The 26,678-nt window shown below is 54.2% G+C and overlaps 9 protein-coding genes across 9 annotated transcripts; 5 read left to right on the top strand and 4 right to left on the bottom strand.

The window, feature by feature from the left end:
- Positions 1-6,416: 6,416 nt before the first annotated feature.
- Positions 6,417-10,868, top strand: IWZ02DRAFT_436361 (uncharacterized protein; the record flags this gene model as incomplete). The annotated part of the gene is made up of 3 exons (XM_066766518.1): positions 6,417-10,298; positions 10,344-10,587; positions 10,669-10,868. The coding sequence occupies 3 exons, from the start codon at positions 6,417-6,419 to the stop codon at positions 10,866-10,868; spliced, it is 4,326 nt and encodes a 1,441-aa protein (XP_066619458.1).
- Positions 10,869-11,800: 932 nt separating this feature from the next.
- IWZ02DRAFT_384433 (short-chain dehydrogenase) lies at positions 11,801-12,848 on the top strand (the record flags this gene model as incomplete). The annotated part of the gene is made up of 2 exons (XM_066765339.1): positions 11,801-11,876; positions 11,929-12,848. 2 exons carry the CDS (start codon positions 11,801-11,803, stop codon positions 12,846-12,848), a joined length of 996 nt encoding a protein of 331 aa, XP_066619457.1.
- Positions 12,849-13,837: 989 nt separating this feature from the next.
- IWZ02DRAFT_508635 (uncharacterized protein) lies at positions 13,838-15,680 on the top strand (the record flags this gene model as incomplete). Its single annotated transcript, XM_066770454.1, has 2 exons — positions 13,838-14,501; positions 14,553-15,680. The coding sequence occupies exons 1-2, from the start codon at positions 14,241-14,243 to the stop codon at positions 15,678-15,680; spliced, it is 1,389 nt and encodes a 462-aa protein (XP_066619456.1). The 5' UTR covers positions 13,838-14,240.
- Positions 15,681-16,139: 459 nt separating this feature from the next.
- Positions 16,140-16,506, bottom strand: IWZ02DRAFT_384380 (putative NADH-ubiquinone oxidoreductase 9.5 kDa subunit; the record flags this gene model as incomplete). The annotated part of the gene is made up of 2 exons (XM_066765332.1): positions 16,140-16,192; positions 16,320-16,506. The coding sequence occupies 2 exons, from the start codon at positions 16,504-16,506 to the stop codon at positions 16,140-16,142; spliced, it is 240 nt and encodes a 79-aa protein (XP_066619455.1).
- A 266-nt stretch (positions 16,507-16,772) lies between these two features.
- Positions 16,773-18,298, top strand: IWZ02DRAFT_436358 (Dolichyl-diphosphooligosaccharide--protein glycosyltransferase subunit WBP1; the record flags this gene model as incomplete). The annotated part of the gene is made up of 3 exons (XM_066766517.1): positions 16,773-16,914; positions 16,982-17,820; positions 17,873-18,298. The coding sequence occupies 3 exons, from the start codon at positions 16,773-16,775 to the stop codon at positions 18,296-18,298; spliced, it is 1,407 nt and encodes a 468-aa protein (XP_066619454.1).
- Positions 18,299-19,242: 944 nt separating this feature from the next.
- IWZ02DRAFT_84129 (class I glutamine amidotransferase-like protein) lies at positions 19,243-20,608 on the bottom strand. Its single transcript, XM_066771295.1, has 3 exons — positions 20,212-20,608; positions 19,298-20,151; positions 19,243-19,247 (listed from the first exon to the last, which is right to left on the bottom strand). Exons 1-2 carry the CDS (start codon positions 20,459-20,461, stop codon positions 19,424-19,426), a joined length of 978 nt encoding a protein of 325 aa, XP_066619453.1. The 5' UTR covers positions 20,462-20,608; the 3' UTR covers positions 19,243-19,247; positions 19,298-19,423.
- A 588-nt stretch (positions 20,609-21,196) lies between these two features.
- Positions 21,197-22,650, bottom strand: IWZ02DRAFT_83942 (bile acid 7-dehydroxylase 1/3). Its single transcript, XM_066771294.1, has 3 exons — positions 22,481-22,650; positions 21,804-22,431; positions 21,197-21,752 (listed from the first exon to the last, which is right to left on the bottom strand). The coding sequence occupies exons 2-3, from the start codon at positions 22,226-22,228 to the stop codon at positions 21,335-21,337; spliced, it is 843 nt and encodes a 280-aa protein (XP_066619452.1). The 5' UTR covers positions 22,229-22,431; positions 22,481-22,650; the 3' UTR covers positions 21,197-21,334.
- Position 22,651: 1 nt separating this feature from the next.
- On the bottom strand, positions 22,652-23,977 carry IWZ02DRAFT_83941 (Cenp-O kinetochore centromere component-domain-containing protein). Its single transcript, XM_066771293.1, has 2 exons — positions 23,643-23,977; positions 22,652-23,590 (listed from the first exon to the last, which is right to left on the bottom strand). Exons 1-2 carry the CDS (start codon positions 23,701-23,703, stop codon positions 22,758-22,760), a joined length of 894 nt encoding a protein of 297 aa, XP_066619451.1. The 5' UTR covers positions 23,704-23,977; the 3' UTR covers positions 22,652-22,757.
- A 75-nt stretch (positions 23,978-24,052) lies between these two features.
- Positions 24,053-26,635, top strand: IWZ02DRAFT_461461 (acetyl-coenzyme A transporter 1-domain-containing protein). Its single transcript, XM_066768215.1, has 3 exons — positions 24,053-25,216; positions 25,265-26,006; positions 26,063-26,635. The coding sequence occupies exons 1-3, from the start codon at positions 24,253-24,255 to the stop codon at positions 26,403-26,405; spliced, it is 2,049 nt and encodes a 682-aa protein (XP_066619450.1). The 5' UTR covers positions 24,053-24,252; the 3' UTR covers positions 26,406-26,635.
- Positions 26,636-26,678: the final 43 nt, after the last annotated feature.

The following is a 26,678-nucleotide window of genomic DNA, read 5'->3' as shown; positions in this document are numbered from 1 at the left end:
AGAAGTGATTTTCGGTTTTGTTCTTGCGAATTGAGCAGGTCGTACAGCTCCTCATGGGACTTGGTTTGGACTTCCTTGAGCGACAGTTGGCCGGTGCGGAGACTATTCTCCAAAGCAGAGACTTTTTTTGCAGAGTCATCGAGCATGTCGTGCAGCCTAAAGTTCTCCCGCTCAAGTTTCTGCACACGACGCAAGCTTGGACTCTCGTCTTCCCAACGCTTGGTTGGGGATCGGTCAATTTGGCCTTGGAGGTGTCGATTCCTTAACTCGGACATTTGGAGCTGATTCTGCAAAAGCTCAACCTCCGATGCGAGGTCCATGTTCTTCTTTTGGGTTACGGTGTCGGTTGTTCTGTCGGAACGGACAGACTCAGCATTGCTCATTTGACGCTGAAAGGGTGGAGTGCCGACAGGAGTGCTGAAAGCACTGAACGGTCTCCTATTCTCGATGTCCTTGCGGTACGATGATGGATTACGCGAGTTAGCTTGATTGAGCTGATTCTGGTTCATCTCCTCGAGGAGGGCGCGCTTGTTGCTCGAGTGTCGTGCGTCAAGGTCGCTGAGCTCGCCATCGTATCGCTCTCGAAGCTCCTCAACCAAAATCTCGGCATTAATCGCCCTCTCGTTTGCTTGACGGAGAGCCAGCTGAGTTTGGTCAAGCTCTTTGGCGAGATCAATGGCCCTGTCGATGTCAGCCTTTGCAGACTCGTACGTCACAGGCTCATCGCCGGATCCCTCTGGATCGAAAACCTTCCGAAGCAATAGCAGCTGACTCCTGGTCTCTTCAAGTTCTGCATTGGTATTGTCGAGCGCTGACTGGATGGTGCGAATATTTGCCTGAGCCTGGGTTCTAAGTTGACGCTCCGTCTCAAGCTTGCGGTTCGAGTCGGCAAGTTGAAGGTTTGCAGTAGAAGCTGCTTTCTCCGCGTTGCGGCTGGCCATTTGTTCGCGCGTGACTTCGTGGTTGACATCTTCCAAGCCCAGAGCAAGCTTCTCCTTTTGCTTTTCAAGAGAGGTGATCGTAAGTTGTGCATCCTCGACCTGGCGATGCAGCTTCTTGTTTTCTTCTTCCAGTTTGGTCTTTTCGCCGGAAAGCTGGGTGATTCGGGTTCTTTGCGTGTCACCGGCACGGGAATTAGATCGTGCAATGTCGAGGTTCTTCTGCTGAATCTTGTTGAGCAGCGCCTTGTTGTCGTTCTCCGAGGCCGAAAGGCGGCCCTTGATGGTGACCAACTCTCGCTCAAGCCTCTCCTTGTATTGATCGTTGTAAGCCCGGTACGTGTCCGATTCGGAAATCATTTGTGTCAGGCCTGAAACCTCGTTGGAAAGACGTGTGCATTCCGATTTCAAATCGTCGGCCTCCAATTCCTTGGCCTCGAGCTGTTTGCGCAACACGATTTGCCGCTCATTGGCAAGGCGAACGACGTTTGCTTCGGCGGAAGCTTCTGCTTCAAGTTTCGCTTCTTGCAACTCCAAAAACTTTTGACGCAAGCTGCGGAGCTCTTCTTGGTACTCCTTACGCTCCTTGTCTGAGTTCGCGCGGGCTTCTGTAGCACGTCGAAGAACATCCTGCTGAACGTACATTTCCTTTTCGATGTTGATCTTGGCCTCCTTCAATCCGTCAAATTCCTTCTTCAGTCCGTTGTACTTGTGGTCGCTGAGCATCTGAACGTCATCACGGGACTGTCTTTCGCGACTGAGGTCGGACTGGACTTGGTACAGTTCTTTTTTGAGATCGTCCAGCTGCTGTTCCAAAAATTTACGCTCCCCGACAGCATCGGCGTCCTCAGACAACTTGGCCTCGAGCATCTTTTTGGCATCTGCGGCTTCTCGCTCGAGTTGAGCCTTGGCTGACTGCATGGCTTCCATCTCCGCCTTGACTTCGCGAAGTTGGGACTGGATAGAGTCATGTCGATTTGACAAAGTCTTCCACTCTGCCTCCAATTTCTGCCGATCTGATTCGTGCTGCTTGTTTTCAGACTTGAGGATTGCGAGTTCACTGTCCTTGCGACGGACGAGGTCCTCATAACTGGTGGCGCTGTTTGACAGATCCGAAATTTGCTTTCGAATGTCGCGGTTCTCATCCACCAGGTTCTTGATTTGCTTCTTAGAAGCATTGAGGTCCCGCGTTGCTGTTGCAAGCTTGACGTCCAAGTCCTGGTCGTTTTTCAGCATCTTGGCCTCGAGTTCTTTCAGTTTCCGCTCCTTCAGCCCAAGATGGCTGTTTAGCATGTTTAATTCTTGTTGGAGCTTTTCCTCGGCCGCGGTCCGCTGATTACGAGAGCTCTCCAGGTCCGTTACTTGAAGCTCCAGCTCAGTTATTCTGTCCAGGAGGTCTTGCTTTTCATTCTCCAGAGCTCCAATGATTTCACCAGCTTGCTCGAGTTCCTGGCGCCACTGCTCTGCCTGCTCTTCCGTCTGCTTCTTTGCAATCATCAGTGCTGACAGTTGCGCCTCCAGGTTGTCAGAGTCGGCCTCCGCTTCAGCAAGTCTTTCAGTAAGCTCCGCTTCGCGTTCTTGAAGACGTTTGAAAATTTCTTCCTTGTCCAGTGCTAAAGCGCGCTCGCTTTCAAGAGTATCCTGGATGCGTTGGACTTCGGTCTCAGCACGACGACGCTCTTCTTCGATCCTTTGGCGCTCAGATGCCTCGTCACGCCTCTGGTTCTCGAGCTGTTGAATCATTTCATCGCGCTTCTTAACCTCCTGGGCCTGGCGAGTAGCTCCGAGCAGTGGCCTCATGCGAACAAAAAGCTTCCACCAAGGGTTGTCCTGTAAATCAAGGTAGACCTGAAAATTGTGGTGAATCACCCGCGTAGCCTCTGCCCGATAGAGCCGTTTGTGTGCAATACGCCTCTGAACATAACCGCGGGCAACTGACTGGAAGCCCCCAACAATCTTACTGATTAGAGTATCACGCTGCTCTTCTAGCTCGGCCAGAACTCCGGCACGGAAGAAGACTTTGGTGAGACCGACGCGGTAGAACGATCGATCCATGTTGAGCTTTTCCAGAATCATTTTGGCGGCAGTCTGGCCTTCCAGGTACTCTTTGGGAATATCGTTGCATAGAATCTCGTATCGTTGACGGAACTCGGCGAAGGTCAATCTGTTGGGAAATCCAGTACGGGCTATCCTGATTCCCTCCAAGACACCATTACAGCGGAGTTGATCGAGAACAAGAGGGGCGCTAAAAAGCTTTGGTCGCTTCTTGTGATTTGGCAGAATACATCTGACAAAATGCGGATGAGTGGAATGCAACTGGCCCATGAGTTTTGACAGGTTCTCCTTGTGCTTTTGAGCGACGGTTCTGAAGAGGCCTTTCTTGACCAGGCTCCGCGTAGCACCGGCATCCTCATCAGCGTCTGCGCAATCCGCAAAGAGTGAGGAAACATGTCTGTCGCTTGACTGGGCCAGGAGACGTGTCACATTGTCGTTCATGGGATCTTTGTTTTTCTCCAGCCAGCCACTGGTAGAGTATTCCACCTCGGCCGCGTAGTGGGTCAGGATGAATCCATTTGCCAGCATAGAGCGCCTGTACTTTGGTGTTTTGCGATCCCAAAGCTGATGCAGCTTTTCGGTAAACGACTGGTCGGTTGCCTTTGGCATTACGGAATCCTCGTCCAAGCAAGAGAAAATGCCAATCGGATTTGACAGTTCGATGAGGTCAATGGTGGGTTGGAGGTCGCGTCCAAAGTCAATAAACTTCCATTCAATCTGTTCTCTGGCGTATTCCTCTTGCTCTAGGACGAACATGTGGTGATTGAAGAATTGTTGCAGCTTTTCGTTGGTGTAATTGATGCAGAGCTGTTCGAAACTATTCTCCTCGAAGATTTCGAATCCAGCAATATCTAGGACGCCGATGAAGTGGGAGTCGTCGGAGCCATTGCCGGTCAGCTCGAGCTGACGATTGATCCGGGTAACCAAGTCTCCGAACCCGCGCTCATAAATGCCTTTGGCAAGTGCATCGAGCGCCAGTCGAACCTGCTCGGGCGTTTGCGTCTTTTCGACCCATTCTCGGCCAGCCTTGACCCGTGGGTGCAACAAAGCTTTTATGAATGGTTCTGCAGGAATACCCAAGAGACGACATACTTTCCGCGCTTGTTCCTCAGAGTCGGGATCTAGTGCCGCTTGGTCGCCACGCAAGCTTTCCTTGACGACAGCAATGTTTCCCAAATGAAGAACGGCGGCGACTGTCTTGAGAATCATCTTCTGCTCCTTTTCCGAGAAGTTCATGACATGGAAGGCCTCGATCAATGAATTCCATTCCTCGGCGTCAGAGACGCCCGTGATAGTGTCGTTACCGTTCCTGGTGTAGTCGAAGTCCTCAAAGTCTAGTCCGTTCAACATAAACTCCTGCTTCATTTGCGAGTCGGCTCCGCGCAGCAACTGGTAGAACACGTGGTAGTTTCGCTCGCTCGAGTTCAGCCGGACCACTCTTGACTTCTCCAGGAGGTACCAATCAATGTAAGCGCCGGCAATCTGGCCAGCTCGAGTGAATTCAATCCTGATAAATTTGCCGAATCTCGAGGAGTTGTTGTTTCGCACGGTCTGGGCGTTTCCAAAGGCCTCGAGGATTGGATTTGCGCGGAGAATCTGCTCGGACAGGTTTGACAGGTGTCGAATGCCCGACTTGACTCGGGGAGTATCGGTCGTGGCAACAGCAGCTAGGTATTGAATGACCTTTTTTGTGTTTTCCGTCTTTCCAGCACCGGACTCGCCAGTGACGAGAATACTTTGATTCTTACCCTCATCAACCAAGTTCCGGAATGCTTCGTCGGCCATGGCAAAAATATGAGGCTTGGTGTCCTCCCGTGTCCGTCCTCGGTACATGTTGACATATTCGCGCGAGTATATTGGGAGGGGACAGTAGGGATTGACAGTCACCAAGAACAGGCCGGAGTAAGTCTTGTGTCCGTTATAATCATGTCACCAAAATCAAAGACAAGTCACTTACGTATATCAGGTCTGCTTGATACCTCATGTGGAGGTTGTGAATGACTGAGGGCTCATTCAAGTGGGTCAATTCTGCCATGTCATCGGCCTTGTCGAATTTGGCGGGGTTGACTTTGTCAACGCTGTCGGCGTCGACGGTTTGTTGCTAAGCCATAGTCAGCGATTGCTCGTGACAAGTGTTTGAATGCTCACATTGCCATCGTCGCACTGCACCAACAGTTGATTGTCATCCAGTTCTTCCACCACCCAACCTCGCAGGAACGCCTTGTTCTGGTCTTTGAGCCAGACGTACCTTTTGCCCGAAAAGTCGTTCTCGCCCTCGATGCCGCGGACAAGTTGCGGCGCGTTTTGCATTTCCTCGGACTTGATGAATTTGGGGGCAAAAGTTCCAGCGGCAGAGGCGTTTTGCCGTTGCGAGTTGGAGCGCAGGCGAGTGGTATTACTTTGTCCGGGTATCAAAGCATTAGAGGACTGGGTACGGGAATGGCCTGAAGGTTGCGAAGGCGGTGGTGAAAGCGAGGAGAAGTTCGTCGATTGAGGTCTAGAGGTATTCGAGATGGGAGTGGGCGATGGAGATGAGGAACCTCTGTTGAAAGGGCTGGCACGCCATCTTGGGCCGTTTTGCGCGGGGGCGCTCATGGTCGCGCGGCAAGGTCAAGGTGGTCAAGAGAAGAGGGTATCAAACGGGAATTGCATGCCGTGAGGAGGCAGAGGAAAAGCAGCGAAGAAAGGGCACCTGTTCAGTATGTACAGCGCATTGGAAAGGGTGCTCGCAGATGCAGAGGACTGGGTTCGAGGCGCTGGCGCGTGGAGAGTCTATCCGATGTGTTGTTTACCTATGCAACCATGGCCCGTGTGGCAGGGCAACTGGAAGGACCCCAGCCATCTGCGCCTTGCCCAGACCGGACTAGCCTCGCTTAGCTACCCGGCAGATCCTCAAGCCTTGAGCCGACATTTTCCCATAATCCACCTTGTGCACTGGCTAGACGCACTCCCGTCAACCTCTGCACCAAGACGTCGTTGACGCTCGACCTCTCCTCAGCCATATCCTCACTCCCCCATCGCCTACCCACCCCTCTGTCCTCTGCCGCTCCCACCTCCATCGTCTTTGTGTCGACTGCCCCTCGACCGACCCTGCACCACACAAGCGTTTGCTCTGTCTGCTCCTGCGCTCTCGCCCCCTCCGCATGACCAGCACGCGCCTTCACTCCTCCTACTTGGCTGGAAGCTGTTGCGCCTCTGGTACTCATGCATTGTCGGCGTCTCAGACTACCCATTTCGCCTGACTGTCTCTGTGAATTGTAGCTGCTAACACCCAGGTGCTCTCGAGTATCAAAATTCAAACCTGCCATGGCCAACTGGCCACCGCCTCCACCCTCTGCGCCGCCTTATGGCCTTCCATTTCACCCAGGCTTTCAGGCGCAGAATGGCCAGCAAACGCCCAACAGCAATGGCCCCTCTTTCCAAATGCCGCCTTTTACACCGCAGACCTCGCAGCCAACTCCCAACGCGCTTGCCTTTCAGCAAAACGCGTCGTTTCCGCCCGTCGCTCTGGCAGGAATAGATCCCGACCAAGTTGCTGCTGCGCTTCGCCAAATAGCCAGCGGAGGCGTGCAATTTCCACTTCCCCCAATACCTCCGCAGTCGGGCTTTCCACCACCGCCTCCTCCAATTCCTTTTGGTTTTCCGCAACCTGGAAACCTTCCGATTCCGATTCCACCACACCAGTTGCCAGCGCCGCGCGCCGCAAATCAACACCCGTTGCCAACTCCACCGGCTCCTAATAATCGCGTCATGGAGATTGCAAACGCGGACAAGGAGGAAGGTGAGCTCAGTGATGAGCCGGAGCCAACCACACGCGCCAGCGATTCGCGTTCCTCGTTTTCTGTCCAACAGAGCCGTGTGCGCGACAACCGGGCGGCTGTTGGAGGTGATTTTTATCGCCCGGGAAAGGACGGAGTTGCTCCCAACGGTTCTGATACCCGCTGGACGCATAACAACAGACCTGTCGAGCCTGTTCAAACTGACATGGAGCACGACGCAGGCTTTGGCAGATACTCATCAAGTGCTCGGCCGCGATCACCCCGCACTTCGGCTTACGGAGACATGTATCCTTCCATGAAGTCGAAAGGCGATGAATCGCGTCGCCAAAGCCGATCCGACCATTGGCGCCGTACGTCCGACCAGTACGACCACCAGCTTTCGCAGCAACACAGGAATGTCACCGAATCGCGCCCTGATGAACAACCTGGACAAACGTCATCAAGTGTAGCTACACGAGGCACGCAATCAACCGATCCTGCGCCAGCGCAGAACATCAAGGAGCAGGCCGAGCAGTTTCTGAGGGTATTGAGTGCTTGCGGCTTCACCTTGACTGACGTGAAAACCTACTCTGCACTTGACTCGCAAATTCTCGAGGATGTTTGGCGTTCTTTGGGTCTTTCGGTCGACCGAAATGAGTCTGAAATCCCTCAAGCAGGACCTCCTTCGCATGCGCCTCAAAAACAGAACGAAGTCACAAGCAGAGCATCCAACGTCAGTCTCCCAGCCAAGCCGCCAGCAAGAGCAGCTGAGATTAAGCCTGCCGCATCGCTTCCGGCTGCTATCCCACGACCTGTTGCCTCTCAAACAAAACCCGAGGAGAAATCTACGGTAGGTACTTCTGTTGGTAGTCGGAATAGCACAGCGAGCGTCGCCTCTCCGCCTGCCGACCGTGCAGCGTACATTGCGCGCTTGATGGCGGCCAAGAAGAACACGAGTGCGCCTGCAAACAAGCCCGCAGCTTCAGCAGCAAATTCGACTCCTGCGAACGAAAGTAGAACGGTCACTCTTGATCCCAATCAGTCGACTGAAGCCCAAGCTTCACCGGCTAAAGTTGTTCCGAGTTCTGCTGCCCCAAGCCAGAGTGCACCGAGTCAGTCTGCTCCACAGACTTTGCCAAATCGCGTTGCTCCAATTCATCCCGTTACTCCTCATACATCAATTTCGCAGAATGCTTCGGACCAAGTTCAAAGCGCTACGCCTTCAACCGTTGCAACTCCCGCAGCCATTTGCATGTCATCATCACAGCAGTCTGTAGATCAGAAAGACGTTTCCGCCGTGGACCCTGCTGTTCTTGCGGCACAGAAAAAGCAAGCACAGAATGAGCTTGTCAGAAAGAGGATCGAGCAGCTCAAATTGCAGCGCCAAAAAGCGGATGCGGAGGAAGCTGCGCGTGCCAAAGCGCAGGCGGCTGTCGCGTCGGCCAGTGCGAATCTGCGGCAATCGTCGGCAACAAATGGGGCTGCTCTATCACAGCAAATGCGCGCCACAGCTAGTCTTCCGGCTAGACCTGCGCCGCTGCAGACTGCTGCGCAGCCGGCGATGATGAAAACACCGGTACAAGACGGCCAGGCGGCCCAGAAGCCTCCCGCAACTGCTTCTCCAGCTGGCGGTATTCCTGGTCTGATGTTGGCTGCGCCGCATGCTTCCCAAAACCTCGTTCCAACGTCGAACACGCCTGTATCAGCAGGTGTCCCGGTGAAAAGCCGAAAGCGTCCCGTCGCTGCCGACTTTGACGATGTGAAGCCAGCGACGCCATCGGCCTTCAAGCGGCCCTTCGGGCAAAGCCGTTTTGAATCTGGCACCGAGATGATGATTATCGAAGTCAGTGATGACGAAGGTAGCGTCGAGGATGCCAATGAAGCTGATGACCAGCTGCAGCAACCGTTCCAAGCCTTGACGCAGCCGCAGCCAAACCAGTCGAAACAGACTGCCACCTCTGGTCAATATCCTCCGACCACGATAGACATTCTTCGATCAGGGCCGGCACATCATAATTCTGCTCAGGTTACTCCTCCAGCCTCGCAAACACCAGGCTCAGCTGCTCATGCCGACTCGTTGCGACGGAAAGAGGAAGAAATTGCTTTGTTAAAGAGGAAGCTCGAGGAACGCCAGCGCAACCTCAAGTCTAAGAGTCAGCCAAGCAGGACTGGGACTCCAGTCAACTCGGGTCCAATCACTCAAGTCTCTACGCCAGTTCAGGAGCAAAGTCCCGGCACTGCACTTGTTCAATCGAATGGGGCTGCGCCATCGACCATGAGTCCCCTGACGAGGGCTCTGGGAGAACCTGCCCCCTCCACGAAGGAACGCGAAAGGAGTGAACCGTTGCTCGCGGACAAGAGTAGTGCCAATGCATCACCGGGCCCGTCAGACTGGAAGACAAGAAGAAGAGCAGAGATTGAATCTGGACTTACTGCCTTTGATGCCGACTTGAGCAAGAACATGAGCAGGCTTGAACAACTTCGAAGAGAGATGGAGCAACTGGAAGAAGACAATCGAAAACGACAAAAGGAAAAGAATGATCTCGTCAACGAGCTCGAAAACCTTGGCATTGACACTGAGGGGATGGCACACGAGGAACTTCAGGCGAAGAAGGATGAAATCATGCATCAAAAGGCAGAGGAGACACGGGAAACCGAGGCACGGGAAACCGAGGCATCTGTGGTCCAAAACGTCTTGGAAAGGGAAAAAGCATCCCCCGCTGAGTCTCTCAATGCGAGCGCGGACAAATCCTTGGCAAATCCAGACGACAAAGACACCATCGCGCAAGTGCCATTGGTCCGGGAGAGTCCCACGACTACCGAAGAGCCCCAGGTTCAGCTGGAAGAGCCTGACAAGAGTGCAGAAGGACATCCGAGCCCTCAGGCCCCATCGTTCATGGACGTTTCCGCGGAAGAATCTGGAGAAGTGTCCGAAAGTACCGATGCCGAGATGGAAATGTCAGACAGTGAAGTCGATGAGGATCCTGCTGGACCTCAAGCTATCGAAGAGTCTCCTGAGATTTGTCAAGAAGGAAGCCAGGAAAACCAGCAACCGACGGCAACCGACAGACAAGTTGAAGAAGAACAGGATTCGGAGGATTTCTATTCCCCAGAACCCGCGCCTCACGCGTCGACTCCAGAGGCCGACGATGCTATGGACATCGCCAGTGACTCGTCGTCCGGCGAATCCAGCGAATCAGATGAGGAAGACTACGCGCCGCCAGAAGCTACCCCAGCGGAAACCGGCCAAGATCAGATCTTGCCTAATGGTGGCGATGCTTCTTCGGAAGCCATGGATGAGGGTGAGGATGATTACGAGCCTTCCGATGCGCTTCCTGCAGCGGTTCACCCATTGTCCTCGCCCTCGCCGTCCGAGGCTTCTGCGCCCAAATCCGAAGCCGAGCGTCCTTTGCTGCGGAATTTCCCCTTGTCGGCTTCAAAGTCTGGCTCTGAAGCTCCGTCACAGACCCCAGAAGTGACAATCATTGCTGACGACGTCGCTCCAGAGCTGCAGTCGCGATCTGAAGTCACCCGCGACAGCTCACGGGTATGTTGTTCCTTCGTAGGGGCTCTACGACTAACTTTGGGGTAGGCTCATTCCGCCGATGACATCAAGAAACAAGCATTCTTCACGCCGTACGAAAGCCCTCTCAAGATGTTCAAGGCCTACCGCTATCACCCCAGCTACACGGACAGCGTGTCTGGTGGGTTCAAGTCGCTAACGTATAGCCATGAAATCGACCCCATGAAGCCAATCTGCCCATTCGAGGCAGCAGGTGGAATCTGCAACGATCCCGAGTGCGACGGGCAGCATTTTCGCGGCATGAGCATCAGCGGTGCGTCACAATGATGTCTCATTGTCTCCACTCTACCATGCCCCCGTCCACGAGCTGATATGAGGCTTGCTCACCCTACAGAAGACAAAATACTCCTGCAACTCGGGATCGTCAATCCTGGACGCACCCAGGAAGATCAAGACCTGTGGCGGGCCGGTCTGAGGCAGATTCTCAAAAATCTGCGTGAGCAGGGAGTCAAAAGCGGCGAAGCCGTTGCCAAAGCCATTGCCGACTATCGCCGCGAATTCCTCAAGGATCCTAGTAGAGTGCTCAATCTCTGATATTGGAACTTGGTATTTCGGGGCCATGTATGTGCTTTGCCAGGGCAGCGGACACAAGTTTGGCTGCCGGCTGGTCACCATGGTCTTCCGAAGTATTGGGGCCCAGATTTGCCGTGACATGCTCTCCGAAGACACCGCCTCCTCATCCCCTCGATTGCATTTAATCCCCTGTCCGTCACGAATATTACGCTTGATCTACCGCACATGATTGCGGCAAGCGCTTCGGAGAGAAAGAGAGAAAAAGGAAATGGAAAGACAAAGAAGAAGAGGATGAGTCGAAGCCTGCAGGTGCAGGAATTTATTGATTTGGCGGCATTGAACATGGCGTAAATGGTGGTTGCGAGCGACGAGATACCCTCTTGCATTGGCAAGGTGTTACTCGGGTCCCATTCCACGGACTTTGAATTTCGGCCCTTCTACTGGGCGCGTCTATTCGGACTTGCGCCTGATGTTGATGTTCGGTGAACAGCAAGGCACATGGGAGTAGGGGGGAAAAAAAAGAAAAAAAAAAAAAAAAAAAAGAGGCATGGGGCAGACATTGGTAGTCTACATTGTAGAAACCGAATCCAGGTAATTCAAGGTCTTTTCACACTCCGACGCCGGTCTCGGATTGCTTGATACGATGTTTACTTGAAGATAGTCATTAGCTTCCTTGTATAGTGACCAGGTAGGTAATCCGAGAGCCCAAAGTAGAAAGAATTGGCGCATTTTACCTACTCATGGCCCGGCTGCAACTTTGCCGACTCGCCGACTCAGCTCGCACACATCCCCGCGTCGACGACCCCACGCCCCCCGCCTTTGGCGACCCACTGCTTTCGTCTCTACCACGATACCGACCAACATGGTGGTGCTGACGGGGGATAAAAGGCGGCCCTGGCCACGGCATCCTCTTGGACAATCTCCCCTGTCTTCTCACTAGAACTTCAATTGCAATGGCTGCAACACCATCCACGCTTGCTCCCTTCTCCGTCAGCGGAAAGACAGCCATCATCACCGGAGCAGGGTCAGGTGCGAAGCCTCTCTTTTTCCCCCCATGTCCGCTCCATTCTAACACTACCAGGCATTGGTTTCTGCTTCGCCGAGCTGCTCCTCTCAAAAAACTGCAATGTCGTCATAGCGGACCTATCTCTGCGTCCGGAAGCCCAGGCTCTGGTCTCCAAGTACTCCGACTCGCCGCGGGCCATGTTTGTCAAAACCGACGTGCGCGACTGGCCCGCGCTGCAGCGCATATTCGACGAGACGCTGCGCACCTTTGGCGACTTCGACATTCTGTGCCCGGGAGCGGGCATCTACGAGCCGCACTGGTCCAACTTCTGGCATCCGCCGGGCCACGCAGAAGCAAAGGACCCGGCTGACGGCGGGCGCTACGCCACTCTCGACATCAACCTCACGCATCCTATCCGGGCCACGCAGCTGGCGCTGTCGTACTGGCTGCATCCGCGTCCCGTCACCGTCACATCACGCAACGGCCAGACGAGCACGACGACGCCGCCCAAGGCCTCGCCACTGAACCCCAAGCGCATCGTGCACATCAGCAGCGTCGCGGGCCAGTCGCCCAGCCTGACAAACCCCATTTACATCGCGACCAAGCACGCCATCTCGGGCTTCGTCCGGTGTCTCGGCCCGCTCGAGCCTGTCACCGGCATCCGCGTCAACGCCGTCGCGCCCGGCGTCATCAAGACGCCCCTGTGGACCGAGCACCCGGAGAAGATGATTTACACGGGTGGCACCGAGGACGAGGGGTGGGTGGAGCCGGCCGAAGTTGCGCAGGCCATGCTGCGGTGTGCGGAGGAGGACGGGCTCGCGCTGGGCAAGGTGCTCGAGGTGGGCAAGGGGAATACGCGCGTTGTGAATGCGTTTAATGATCCGGGGCCTGATCGCGATCCGAGGAAGGGATTGGTCACGGCGAAGTTTGAGAAGGGCGTCGAGGCCGTGTTTGGCTGGTTGGCGCAGGATGGTTGGGGGAAGCCTAAGTTGTAGATATTTCTTCTTCTGTACTTAGAGGAGCTAGAAAGACACAGTTGGCTCTAGCGATGCGTGCTCTCCTCTGAGCTTTTTTTTTTTTTTTTTTTTTTTTTCCTCAGAAACAGTACCTAACAGCAAAGGAAAATCCAGTTTGGTGAGTGAGTGAGTCCAGCGCTTCGACCTGCACCCGCAATCCTCACGCGAGTATCATCTGCCACATCCCTCAATCCCAATCGCCAAGTTCAACATTCAAGACCAAACTCATGTGCAGAGCCTCCCTCCATCCGTCATCCTCATCCCTAACTGCGTCGAAGCCAGTTGTCTCAACCTCGTCGCAGCTTGTACTATGTGGTCTTTTGCTTGCCCAAGCTCAAGGGTGAAAGCACCTCTGGCCAAGGGGTCGTAAGTTTCTACAAAGAGGTGCCAGGGGGGGTGAGACGCTTTCTTTGGCAGAGATGGTCTAGAAGGGAGGGAGATCCATGTAGACAGCCAACAAGTCGTGAATCTCTACAGAGGGTGTTGGGGAGGTGTCGTGCGCTCTGAAGGAGGCCACCAGGGAGGAGCTTCACTCCTCTGCGCGGAGGACCAAGAAAGCTTCATGATCTCTGCATCAGTGCACCGGGCAGCCTTCGTCCCCTCAAACAGTGGCTGCCAAGGAAGCTGTGTGTGCTTGCGAAGAGAAGTACAAGGAGCGGTCGTAAGTCAGCGTGGAGGTCATTGAGGGGCCTTCGTTCTTGTCGAGATCATGTTCATGGTAGCTGACGTATGTCTTCGTCGAGGCTGTCGAAGAGCCTTCAGGGTCTGTTAATGAGGCTTCTTGGGAGCTGTCGTCGTCTGGAGCAGGTACAGTCCGGGGGGATCCGTAGTCTTGGAGTAGTGCTGCCAGAGCAGACCTCGTGAGCGTCTGTTAAAAGACTCGTGATGTTCAAATTTTGGGTAAATGTAAGACGGTGTTCCGGGTCTGGTGATCAACAGTCGGCGACATCATTGTTTACCTGCAGCGAGTCCCGTACAAAAGAGTTACCAAGGACCTCCAACCCGCCTTTCAATTCTTCACCTTACAACCCACTTTGCGAACTTTCTCAAATCTGCATCCTTCAGCACACATCAAAAACAACTCAACACTTCATCGCAAACATTCAATGTGATTCTCCCTTCATTCCCTTTTTCGTCCCTCTACTACCCAACGGCTCTCTTCTTGAACTTCGATTCCCAATTAAATATCGGGCTTTCTGAATCCGAGCCAGGTGCACCTCACGGAATTTCTCCTTCTAACAACTGACCGGCTCACCTCAGACCCGAAGATCACACCCCATCACAAGACTACCCCTTCTTTACCCCGTGTCACGTGCACTTCACGTCCTCTCCTCTCACCTACAAATCAACCATCCCGTCTATCACACGAAGATGGCTGCTCCTTCATCTCTGCCTGAGAATGCATACCCCAGGTTCGCAAACGGAGATGTGGACCTGTGTCTGAGCCCGGTCCGTCGCCTCAAACTGCACTCGGACGTCCTGCGCGGAGCATCCGGTCGCTTCGAGAAGTTGCTGACCAACGAAAACGCGGCGGTCCTGTCCAAGAAAGCCCGCGACCGGGGAGGCGTCAGATATTGCATCGAGCTTGTTGGCCTGGATGGTCTCACGGACATTGGCTCCCTTGTGGCCCAGGTACGTCAGAACGCCCCAGCCTCTGCCAGTCTTCACTGACCCTCGACGCAGAAGATGGACACGAACGGCCGGGTAATCTACGAAGGCGGACCAAGATCCAATATGGTCCTCGAACGCTTCGGCAGGGACCCGGCGAACCATGTTCTCGAGGACTGGGAGAGCGTGATTGGCGCCTTTTACGGCAGGCATGTCAAGATTGGCGGATCGGACCACTTCGTTCAAGTGCTTACGCGCACCTCCAACATCGCCGACATTGTTGAGTACCTGCAGCTGGAAGACAGCAATATTTTCACGGCAATCGAACTCGCGCTTGTCGAGTCACGGCAGTCCCTGTGGATGTCGATCAAGAACAGCCCCCAGGAGTGGATAAGCCTCGCTATCCGCATCAAGTCTGTCGCGATCTTCAGTGAGGCGGCTGTTCACATGATTGGGATGTGGCATACATTGAGCCTCGCGGAGAAGAACCAGCTGGATCCCGCCGTCTATGACATGTGCGCGCGCAAGGCACAGGAGTTTCTCGAGCAGAAGAAGAAGGTTGAGATGCAGATCGTGGACTACAAACCCAAGAGCATCCGCTACACCAGGGGCGTAGACCCCGTGAAGGGAAAGCGGGACCATGACCCGCATTTATTCGTCTGGATTGGCTTCTCCGGCTTCCAGAAGTGGCTCGCCCAGGCCTTCGCTCAGAACAAAGGGGCCAGCGGTCCGGACGGCGGATTCGAATTCTTCAAGTCTCTCGACGCTGGCGGCGAATCATACTACACTCGCGAGGAGCAGTCGAACTACGCTGGCTGTTCTGGCCCTGGCCGAGCCGTCGTCTCGGCGAGCATCAAAGAGATGAAGAACGACATAAAGGATCTGGTCAAGGAACTCATGGTCAACAAGTCGCGGCTGGACGTTCGCCAGACTCCCGTTGCACACTTCACATGCTTCGACATCGAGCGCAAACACTGTCCATGGACGGCCGAGGCTGCGGTCCCGGAGCAGTCGGATGACGACGATGAGCCCAGATTTGACGACAGCGAGGAGGACTCCAACATGGAGGTGGTGACTATTGATGATGATGAGGAGGATGAGGACGAGGAGGATTCGACCGACGGACAGCATGTTGACAGTACCAAGGAGGCTCCTGCCAAGCGATCGCACGACGAGTTCGCTGAAGACGATGAGGACCTTTAGTGAAGTAGTTCGACGGCCAGGGCTACTAATTTCGAACAGCGCTGATGGCGGGAATGGCGTCGACGCCCTAGGCGGAAAAAGGGACGCGGTGCGGAGTAAGGGCGAAATCAGACGCGCTCTGGAATGATGGGATGAACGGTGTGGACGTGTGCTACCAAACACGATATTTGAATGACGAATGCCGGAAATTGATCACATGGACAAATTACTATCATGGCCATGAATTGGGTGACGTTGGACAATAGCTTCGGCTTTCATGTAGTCTTATGCAGCAGATTGCCAACTCCTGAACTCCACACTTCAAAAGCGGCATCTCTTGATGCGCCTGTAGTCATGGCATCGCTGAACCTGCTCTTCACATTGCCGCGGGATGTTTATCAGCCTGGTATGTTTGATCTTGCTCTCTCGATCGCCTTTCGCTTCTCAAGTCGCGCATTGACCCGAAATCCACAATCGACTTCACTCTTTGGGGTCATCGAAGCCCTCGGGGAACTTTCGCGGGCCCTTGGGAACTAAGATAGGGCACCGTGTTAGCTCACGCTTTGATCATCACGACCGCAGATCCACAACTCCGACTTCTCCCCGCCAGCTCTTGTATGTTTGGTTTCGAGGATTGCATTCCGGTCGTGGAGGACTCACTGGGGTAGTTGTGAGGAATCAGGGGCCGGCCGGGCTCGTCGCCAAAGAATCTCCTGATGGGGGGCGCAACAATGGGAATGAGGGGAGCGGTGCCGCCCAGCACAATCGCCCAGGTAATGGCGGTTTTCTCGTGGAAGGCCCAGCGCATGTAGCGGACGGGCTCGGCCCAGAAGTAGGGCTTGGACATGGCGGGCAATTGGACGGCGGAAGTCTGAAGTGAGTGGTCAAGAAGCCGTGATGGCGTAGGGAGCTCAATGGACAGCTTGGAGGTCGGTGCTGATTGAGGTGTCGTTGATTGGAGAGGGCGGAGGTGGCCCGGCGGAGGTTGGATCTTCCGCCAGAGCTCGGGGAACCTGAAGCTCGACGTCTTGGCGCGCGTTGCGTATGCACCGCATCGGCTACGTTTCCCCTACAGCTCCACCTCCCCACGCTCCCCATACTCTTGCCAGCACAATGAGGTGGTTGTTTTCGATACTGTTACTTGCCTTGCTGGGCGTCGCCCATGCATTGAGCTACACTGGCAACCGTCTGCTCGTTGTCCTCGCGGAAGCTGGCGAGAAGGACAAGTATTCGACCTTTTGGGCCGACCTGACCTGTAGATGCTCCCCGCGCATCCTTCCCAATACCTGAGCACTCGCTGATTATTTCGCGACTTTCAACAGCTCGCGGCTTCTCCCTCACTTTTTCCTCGCCTAAGGATGACAAGCTCTCGCTCTTCAAGCACGGCGAACGCGCCTACGACCATGTTATCCTGCTTCCGCCCAAGTCCAAGGGTCTGGGACCTAACCTGAGCCCTCAAACGATTGTCGAATTCATCAATCGCGAGGGCAACATCCTCATGGCTTTGTCCGGCGAGTCTGCCACCCCGACTGCCATCCAATCGCTGCTTCTCGAATTCGACATTCACTTGTCGACCGACAGGAACTCTCTTGTTGTGGACCATTTCAACTATGACAAGATCTCTGCTGCCGACAAGCACGATGTTCTCGTCCTCGACAGGCCACAAGAGTACAAGCAGGGTGTCAAGAGCTTTTTCGGTGGAAATGGCGTCGTTGCTGTCCCGCGCGCGGTTGGCCAGGTCCTGGGCAACGAGAACCCCATGTTGGCGCCAATTCTGCGCGCCCCGGGTACCGCTTACCCCTACAACCCGAAGGAGGAGACCGAAGCTGTCGATGATCCGTTTGCCGTGGGCACGCAGCTGACTCTTGTCACTGCATTCCAAGCCCGCAACTCTGCCCGATTCACCGTCCTCGGTAGCTCTGAATTGCTGCAAGACAAGTGGTTCGATGCGACCGTCAAGCGTGGTGAAAAAGAGGAGAAGACGGCCAACAGGGAGTTTGCGAAGCAGATCACTGCTTGGACTTTCAAGGAAGTCGGTGTTTTGAAGGTTGGACGCCTCCAGCATTGGCTGAACGAGGGCGCGGTCAAGGGTGGCATCAACGAGACTGGTCTTGATGTCCCGGAGCACAACCCCAAGATATACAGGATTAAGAACGACGTGGTAAGTCCTCTCACGTGGAAGACCAGCATGCATGTAAATTGACCATGTACAGGCCTTTGAGATTGAGCTTTCCGAGTGGAGCAACGACCACTTTGTCCCCTTCCACCCCGCCCCATCCGACGTCGTCCAACTGGAGTTCAGCATGTTGTCGCCATTCCACCGCCTTCCGCTGACGGCTCTCCCGCCCTCGCCCACGCACCCCAACTCCACCATCTTCGCCACCGACTTCAAGCTCCCCGACCAGCATGGCATCTTCAACTTCCGCGTCAACTACAAGCGTCCCTTCTTGACCAGGGTCGACGAGAAGAGAGAAGTGACTGTGAGGCACTTTGCGCACGACGAGTACGCCAGGTCGTGGGCCATTAGCGGCGCATGGCCCTGGATCGCGGGTATCTGGGTCACTGTTGCGGGATGGTTGGGCTTTGTGGCGCTCTGGCTGTACAGTGCCCCGAGCGACAAGAGCAAGAAGACGCAGTAAATCTGCGCAAATGAAATGCGGGATGTGTCGTCGCTAGATTTATTGGATGATGTGTTCAGGTAGAGGATGGAAAAAGTAAAGAGTCCTTCTGTCGTCCTGTCACGGTTGAATGAGACGAGGGTCACGGCATTCGGGACGTATGCACTGAGCCGGAGATGGCTTGGGAATTCCCATCTATTGGCGCTTACTACGATGTAAAAATTTACAGTTTCATGGCATTAGCTGCGCCCGCCGTAGAGTACCTATGATGTGCGTACGCCTAAAAATCCCTGAGCACCTATGGCTTCTAACCACAGCAGCTCACGATACCTTCACGGCATGCTTTCTGAAATTCAATCCAGGCCGGCAAATCAGTCTCCAGTACACACTCAGGCGGCAGTGAATGCCCCTAAGCCTCAAATAGGATAAAGGGTTTGAAAGGTTGCAGTGATGCCCATTCACTTGAAGTTCCACCTCCAGCGGCTTTGGCGCAACCTCGACAGTAGCAAGCCAGACTTGAGTTAGTTCGTAACGTGTTACTCGTCAGATGTGCCAATGGGTTGAAGTGACGAGATGAGACGTCAAGGCGCGCCCGTGGGTACTACTGTGTTGGGGCATAATTGGTTGGCTGGCTGGCCGTCCCCGGATATATTCACCACCTTTGCGAGCGGTCAATTTGGCCGTCTGCTCTGTTACGATGGATTGACAGCATGAGGCCCATTGCCAGTCAGTCGCTCGCACAGTCGTATCGTCTTTCAGGCGACTACTAGAGCAAACACAACAAGTCAAATAGCAACCATCTTCATAGGTCCAGCTAACCAGGCTACATGACATGGAGAGAAAAGATTCGTATCGTACAGCGCATGTATCGTATCTTGACAGTCGTAAAGAGCTTTTCTCAAACACCAAAGAGAAAGAAAACAAAAAGGAAAGAAACGTGTCGTGGCTCGAAAGGGGTATAAAAGGGAAACTGCTGACGCGTTAGAAAAATTAGGACTAGAGTTGAGGGTGACGACTTACTGAATAAGAGTCCGATAACGCCTTCGCGAGAATAGCGCCAATTGAAAAAGACCAGCATGTTTTGATGTCGTGGTCGGACGGTCGGGAGAAGTGATTGTGGTAACGCTTGCGCGCTCGCTCGCTTGCTCACTGCAAGTCGGCCAACTGGTCAACCTCGCCAGGCGGAGTGAGCAAGCCGCCCTCGCCCATGACGGCACCCAAACCCTCCTGCCTGCCTTCGCCCAGCAAGAAAGTCATGACGATTTCGGCGACCCACTTTGCGTCGTCGTCGCGCTGGATCATGTCTTGGGCGTCGGCCATAAAGTCAGGTGACCAGTGTTCGCCAAAGACCTTGACCGTCTCGGAGTTGATGAAGCGGTCGAACTCAAAGTGGCCCTGCAGTGTGAAGACGCGACCGGGCTGATGCATTCCCTGTACATGACAGAGGTGGCTGCTGCCGATGAGGACCCAATCGGGCGGGAGCATCTCAGCGCCTACGCCGCCGCCGCCGCCGTAGCCACCAGCGCCGCGCTTGTTTTGCTGCTGCTTCTGGCCCGGCAGCACGACATGGTCGGCGTGGACGAACTGCAAGCGCATCACCAGCTCGTCGGCCTTTCTGGCGGAGGGCAGGTGGCGAACATCAACGGGGAACGCGGCAAGAAACTCGGTCGTGATGCGGACAGGTTGGACTCCGACCTCCCATCCGGCGGGAGACTTTTCGACGAAGCCACCAAAGGGCTCGAGAAGCGATTGGCACAGGATCTGATGGCCGAAGCAGGACCCATAGAAGCGAACGTGGGGGTGGTTGGCGTAGACGTGCTGGATGAAGGCACGCAGTCGGTTGATCCAGGGTTGAGGCTCGTAGACAGAGGATGCTTGATCAAGAAGTGTCTGTTTAGTTTAGCTTTGTGATTCTGAGCCGGGTTGGAACTTACCTGATCCCGAGATGACAATGGCGTCGAGTTCGGCGGGGTTGGATGGGAATTCGCCTAGGACGACGTTGTGGGAGCTCCACTTGAGGTCAGGAGTGGGAGTCTTGTGGGAAGAAGAAGCAGCAAGACGCTGGGCCGCTGCGGACAGTTCATGTTGGAAGATGTCGGAGTAGAGACCGCGCTTTTTGTGCACCGCAGGCACTGTCGGGTCGGTGTTGAAGGCGGCAACGTTGAAGTCCCTCTGAGAAATCATGGTGAAAAAAGGATATCAGATGGTGCTAGAACAAGGTGCTCCGGAAAACAGAAGAAACAGTAGACAGGCAAAAGATTGAAAATGTGAAGAGAGGACTCTGGCTTTTGAACCTGTCGAAATTGCAAGCTGGAACTTGGTGGAGTAGTATTTCCGCCGTTTCGTCCGACGCATCCTTCTCTTGCCATTACGAGACGATATCTCTAGTCTGGCCGAACATCGCACCTCGCCTCCGTCATCTTCCGATGGCCCAGAGCTTCATCAACAGCACTTGCCCCTACCAATGTTGAGCTGAATGTCAGCTTCGGACACCTTTTGGTTGTTTCTGTGTATTTGTAAAGGCATTTATCTCGACGAGATCTGATAAAAAACAAGATGCACCCATTCCCTGACCTTTTGTGGTTCTTGATAGGGTCGGCTGGGGGCAAAAGTCCGGAGATCGGCCAGAATGTGGGGCCCCAGAGTCCGACAACGGTTTGCTGTCTGGACCTTTATTCGCCAGAGACGGTAGACGTGTCCAGAGATTCGTCATAGCCATGGGTTGATCGTTGACGTATTTTGCAATTTGAAGAAGGTTACAGAAATGCAGCTCTTCTGAGTGGCGGTCAGGGCCGTGGCAATGAAGCACGGTCCCCGATTGAAAAGCTGTTGCCACAGAAAAGACTCTGAGATCTTGTTGATGCTTTTCCCCAAGCAGCAATATGGAAGGTCCGTGACAGTGCTCGCCTCGTGAAGAGCGAGAGAAGAGAAAAAAAAAAAAAAAAAAGCAAGGGTAGTGAAAATCGCGACTCTCATTGGACAATGAACTCGAATTCAGGGAGCAAAGTTAGGGAGATTGCTGTCCTAGCTCCAGTGCTCTCCACGAATTTCGACTTCTCACCGCTGAACAGTTCCAACTGTGCTGCCGCCATCAAGAACGAGGTTTTGGCCAGTGATGTGACTGCCAGCTCTACTGGCGAGAAAGACGACAGTAGCAGCGAAATCCTCAGCCTTGCCCAACCTGCCGTTCGGCTTGTTCTTGCCCAGAGCTTCTTCACCGCCTAGCCTCTCGATCATGTCAGCGGCCAATTCGGTGTAGAAGAAACCTGGAGAGATTGCGTTGGTCAAAATGTTGCGTGGACCAAGATCGACAGCCAGCTGTTTGACAAGATGAATAGCGCCCGCCTTCGCTACTCCGTAGGGAATTGTACCCTCCTCGCCAATTAGAGTGACTCCAACGCCTCCAACTGAGGCGGTAACGAGGATGCGGGAAGGTTCTGCGGCAGTTGCTTTCTTAGTGAGCAGAGGAAGAAATCTATGGCAGTCAGCTACTGGCCTCGGCAAAAGTGGAGTGTTGACGACTTACTTTTGCACAGAGAAGAAGACGCTCTTGAGATTGAGGTCCAGCACCGGATCCCACTTCTCCTCAGGATAAGAGTCAACGGATCCGCCAAAAATCATTCCTGCGTTCAACAGTAGAACATCGACCGAATCGGTCGTTTTCGCAATGGTATCAACAAGCTGCTGGATACCTTCATTGGTGGAGGAGTCGGCTGGGACTGAAATGATTTGTGCGTCGGGACGCTTGTTTGGCACCTTTGCAAGCGCATCACATGCCTCTTGACAGCCCTTGGCACTGCGTGACGTAATGTAGACCTTTGATGCACCAGCTTGGAGAATGCCGGACGCGGCAGCAAGTCCAAGGCCGCGAGATGCTCCAGTCACGACGGCCGTCTTGCCCTCGAGGGAGAAGATGTTGTTGAAGTCCAACAGGTTTGCCGCTGCAGTCATGTTGTAGAAAGGGTCGGTCCGAAGTTGGATGATTTACTCTGATTCCGAGAGAAGGCGAAGGTTGGGTGATACCTGAGCCAGTGCTTCGAAGCGGAATATTTTATAGCAGCTGCAATGGGTGGTGCTGAAATACGCTGGGTGAGCTTCACAAACACTGGACGGTAGGGGTGCAGCTTTCGGACTTTACCAGCCGTACCTCCGTCCTAGGTCCTGTTAGTACGACATCATGACGAATCGGGTGTGAAGGCGTGCCTTTGTCCGACATTTATCTCCAGTCTTCTGTTCTAGAGATGAATGGAAAGACCCCAAACGCCGGTCTCGTGCCCGCCAACTTTTTCTTGTTCTCTGGCTGATGGCTGCTTACGTAGATAGTTACCCAGCATTACTACCCAGCATCACGACTTCGATGTCAGCAGACATTACCAACGCAGGACGAGGAATTATGCAATGGATGGAATTCAACAGGCGGACTCGAAAAGAGGTCTAATCTAAAACTCGTCAATTCATGCAATCGTAATGATACTAGACGTTAAGCGGTGCCAGCGAGCAACCGCTCCATTATTCCCTCAACACTGCCATTACCTCCGCTTATCAACCTCTCAACTTCGCGCTTGCGCGACTCTCCAAGCTCAGTTCTATGCACCGCCTTTTCAACTTTCCCGTCATTGGAAATAGCGATTCGAGCCGTGCTTCCATCTTTCCAAGTAATGCCGATTTCTCTTCCAGCAGCATCCAGAGCTTTGACGTCAACAATGCCCAGCTCGCCGACCTCGTCTAAGGCGAGTTCTTGGTCGTCGTTCAGGTCGGGCAGACGAGCGTCTCCGCGCATTTTTGAGACGGCGTTCAATCGCAAGTGGTAGGATGCTAATTCTTTCCGCAGTTCACGAACCAGCGTATGTAGGCTCTGTACAGTTTCGGTTTTTGGCGAGTGGTGGTCTTCTGCTGGAGAGGCTGGCTGCGGTAGATGTTTTGCGCTTAGGGCCTTGAGCGGAATGCAGGGAGGAATTGTATGTTTGTGGATGCGGAGAGCGTCGCTTGTAGGGGAAGATTTGTGAAGGAGAAGGTAATATGGATCAACGGGCACCCCTTTGACATGGACATCTATGCAGACTCCGAGGATTTTTCCTTTGTCCACGGCGCAAGGGTCAGGGTCTTGGACTCGAAAGGCGGTGATTCCAGAGCATCTGCGATAGAGGCTCTCCAGATTGCGCTTTCGTTGTCTCTTGCATATATCGAGAGCCCTCGAGGCAGGTGACGTTGGAGACTGGTCCTTGGCTCTCGCGCGCTGTATTCGGTCGATAGTGTGCTGGGAGGACAGGAGAGTTGCAGAGAGTGCTGAGCGGCGGCGTTCTAAGGCTTCAACTGGAAACGATGAGCGAGTGACCCACGCGGCGAAATTAAGAAGGGCACCCACCCTGCTTGCGCAAATAATCAATGTCGTTATTGAGCTGCGAGTCGGGTACGACGGAAGTCATGGTGCTAGTACAGCGACGCAGACACGAGGGACAGAGTATCTGTGCGAAGAAAGTGGTGTAGATTGTAGGCCCAGGCGCAGACGGACGACAAGAAGGACAGCCAGGCGACGGCGGCGATGAGCAACGAAGCCAGCGATGGGACTTGTTTGCGGTCGGGGAGCTTGAGCGCGTCGGAGTCGAAGTCAAAGGAAACGCGGTCGCGGAATCCCGTGCGCATCTTGGCGACGGCGGACCTGAGACCGAGGATGGATTGGCTCAAGCCAGATAAGGGCAGCTCGTTCTCGCCGGCTTCAAAGGCAAAGAAGCTCCAAAGGGGGTTCTTCTGTTGGTCGACTCTCTTCCTCGAAGGCACAGACAAAAGTCAGAGACTGAACCTGGACCTGCGCTCCCCTTCACCGCTCTCGCCCGCCGACATCAACGCCTCCTGCCCCTCTACTCTCAGCTCTCACTCGTCCGTCGGCGCGCCATAGTGGACACGTTCCGCTTTTGGCCACCACCAGCCAGATAAAACAACACCAGCTTCACTTCGTTCCAACTACTGCCACATGGATGCCTACCACACCAGGTGATTCCTTTTCGCGTCCCTTCATTTTCCCCGGCGTTCTCAGTCCATCCGACACGGCCTACATCCTCCCTGTCCACACCGCACACCAGCGCCAAACCTCCGTAAGCCAACAACGACCCAATCCACACCGAGACCTCGAGCTGAAAGACGTTCCTTCGTCAAGCCATCCCCCAGACTCCTCCGGACAGCGCCGACATCTTCCGCGCATCCGAACCGACAACCTGGGAAATAGCTCTGTCCTTGCTTCTGACGAGTCGGATCTTCATACTCCTCGCAGCGATATTCAGATGTCCCGCCGAAAAAACAAGTCCCCCAACTCTCGACCTGCGAGCTCAAGAGACGACTCGATTGATTCTACGAGGAGCAACGGCCATGCGACTGGCGCGATGGAAAGCTTGCTTGAACATCGCCGGAAGCACGCGGCCGCAGACGATACCTCGCCCCAATCCCAGGTTTCCACCTACATGAACACGACAACGTTTAGCTTGGACGAAGACCCGGCCATTGGAGTGGCTCAGGACCATGGCTCGTCCAAGGGCTTCAGCGAACTCCCAAAGAAAGACCAGAGGAATTTCTTGCTTTTGGTCCTTCTCTACTTTCTGCAGGGCATACCCACGGGCTTGGCTTCGGGATCGGTGCCTTTTCTCCTAAAGTCTCATCTTTCGTACAGCCAGATTGGTGTATTTTCTCTCGCTTCGTATCCGTACTCTTTGAAGCTCCTATGGAGCCCCATTGTCGACGCCATTTGGAGTCCCAAGGTTGGGAGGAGAAAGAGCTGGATCCTCCCCATTCAAACACTTTCCGGCTTTGGCATGCTTTGGCTCGGTAGTAGAGCCGAGCGCATGATGCAAGAGGCCGGTGCCGACGGTGGAGCAGGCATCTGGGCATTCACTTGGTGGTGGTTCTTCCTGGTCTTCATGTGCTCCACACAAGATATTGCGGTTGACGGTAAGCGTCAACTTTGGTTGTTTTCTCAACCACGCTAACATACCACAGGCTGGGCACTCACACTCCTTTCCAACGAAAACCTATCGTACGCATCCACCGCGCAGACCGTCGGCCTCACTGCTGGACAATTTTTGTCATACACTGTGTTCCTTGCTTTCAATTCCCCAGATTTTGCCAACAAATGGTTTCGCTCGACCCCCAAGCCAGAGGGTGTAATGACCCTGGGCGGATATTTGACTTTTTGGGGTTGGGCATACCTCGCCGTTACCTTTGCTCTCGCAGTCCTCAAGCGCGAGGAGAAGACCAAGAACAACGACGGAATCTTGGAAGTCTACAAGGTCATGGGCGGCATCTTGAAACTCAAGAATATCCAAACCTTCATCATGATTCACCTAATCGCAAAGATTGGCTTCCAAGCCAACGACGCGGTCACCAACCTCAAGCTTCTCGACAAAGGGTTCAGCCAAGAGGACATGGCCCTCACAGTCCTCATTGACTTTCCGTTTGAGATTTCGCTGGGGTACTATGCGGGCAAATGGTCCCAGACGTACCCGCCCATGCAGCTGTGGTGCTGGGCATTCGTCGGCCGCCTCGCGGCTGCCGCGTTTGCCCAATTCGTCGTCATGATCTTCCCGGCTGGCGGGGTGACGACATGGTACCTGCTGACGGTCATTGTTGAACATGTGTTCTCTACTTTTATGAGTACAGTAATGTTCGTTGCGATTTCGGCCTTTCACGCCAAGATTGCCGATCCGGTCATCGGCGGTACATACATGACGCTCCTAGCGACGTAAGTGTTGCACCCTCTGCATATTTGTGTGCGGGTTTGCTGATCAATTTGAACAGCGTCTCGAATCTGGGTGGCACGTTCCCCCGCTTCTTCATCCTCAAGTTTGTGGACCTGTTCACGTCGGCCACGTGCGTGCCGCCGGCATCCACCCCGGCAGACAAAAGCAATGTCATTACACAGGCGTTTTCTTGCGTGGCCGAGTCTGAAAAGCACCGGTGTGTTGAGGGGGGCGGGACTTGCAACGTGCAGCACGACGGCTACTACATTGTAAACGTGATTTGCATCATGGTGGGAGCGGTAACTTTTTGGAGCTTCATCAAGCCGGCGGCGCTGAAGCTGAACTCGCTGCCTCTTCGGGCATGGAGGATTGCAGAGGGGTCTGCCACAGCGTACCGATAGAGAGATTTACTTTGCAACCTTGTTCTTAGCGCAGCGTTTAGACTCGCGATGCTGTACATTGACCAAAGCGACCCAATAGAGAGCAGAAGAGTATCGAGGCATGGATAGTGACTTTGAAGGTACCTAGCGGGATGGTAGCTCTGCGTTCCGTTTACGCTTTTGGGACGAAGCATGCGGAAACGCAAAATAGCCGCAAGTAGTCGTTGGTGTTTATCCAGTGGATGGGAGCAAGAAGCGACATGTGAAGCAGACTAACACTAGCACACGGCTTGA

Source organism: Phyllosticta citriasiana (genome assembly GCF_038021145.1).
Source record: "Phyllosticta citriasiana strain CBS 120426 chromosome Unknown IWZ02scaffold_14, whole genome shotgun sequence".
Lineage (NCBI taxonomy): Eukaryota > Fungi > Ascomycota > Dothideomycetes > Botryosphaeriales > Phyllostictaceae > Phyllosticta > Phyllosticta citriasiana.
This window is presented reverse-complemented; position numbering and strand designations above follow the sequence as displayed.

Coding starts and splice junctions, on each gene's coding strand:
- IWZ02DRAFT_84129 (XM_066771295.1), bottom strand. CDS start 20,461: ATGATTTCTCAGAGGGACTTCAACGTTGCCGCCTTCAACACCGACCCG. Junction 20,152..20,211: donor CATTGTCATCTCGGGATCAG/GTAAGTTCCAAC, acceptor TTCTTGATCAAG/CATCCTCTGTCTACGAGCCT.
- IWZ02DRAFT_83942 (XM_066771294.1), bottom strand. CDS start 22,228: ATGACTGCAGCGGCAAACCTGTTGGACTTCAACAACATCTTCTCCCTC. Junction 21,753..21,803: donor GTCTTCTTCTCTGTGCAAAA/GTAAGTCGTCAA, acceptor TGACTGCCATAG/ATTTCTTCCTCTGCTCACTA.
- IWZ02DRAFT_83941 (XM_066771293.1), bottom strand. CDS start 23,703: ATGACTTCCGTCGTACCCGACTCGCAGCTCAATAACGACATTGATTAT. Junction 23,591..23,642: donor TGATTATTTGCGCAAGCAGG/GTGGGTGCCCTT, acceptor CATCGTTTCCAG/TTGAAGCCTTAGAACGCCGC.
- IWZ02DRAFT_461461 (XM_066768215.1), top strand. CDS start 24,253: ATGCCTACCACACCAGGTGATTCCTTTTCGCGTCCCTTCATTTTCCCC. Junction 25,217..25,264: donor ACAAGATATTGCGGTTGACG/GTAAGCGTCAAC, acceptor AACATACCACAG/GCTGGGCACTCACACTCCTT. Junction 26,007..26,062: donor TACATGACGCTCCTAGCGAC/GTAAGTGTTGCA, acceptor CAATTTGAACAG/CGTCTCGAATCTGGGTGGCA.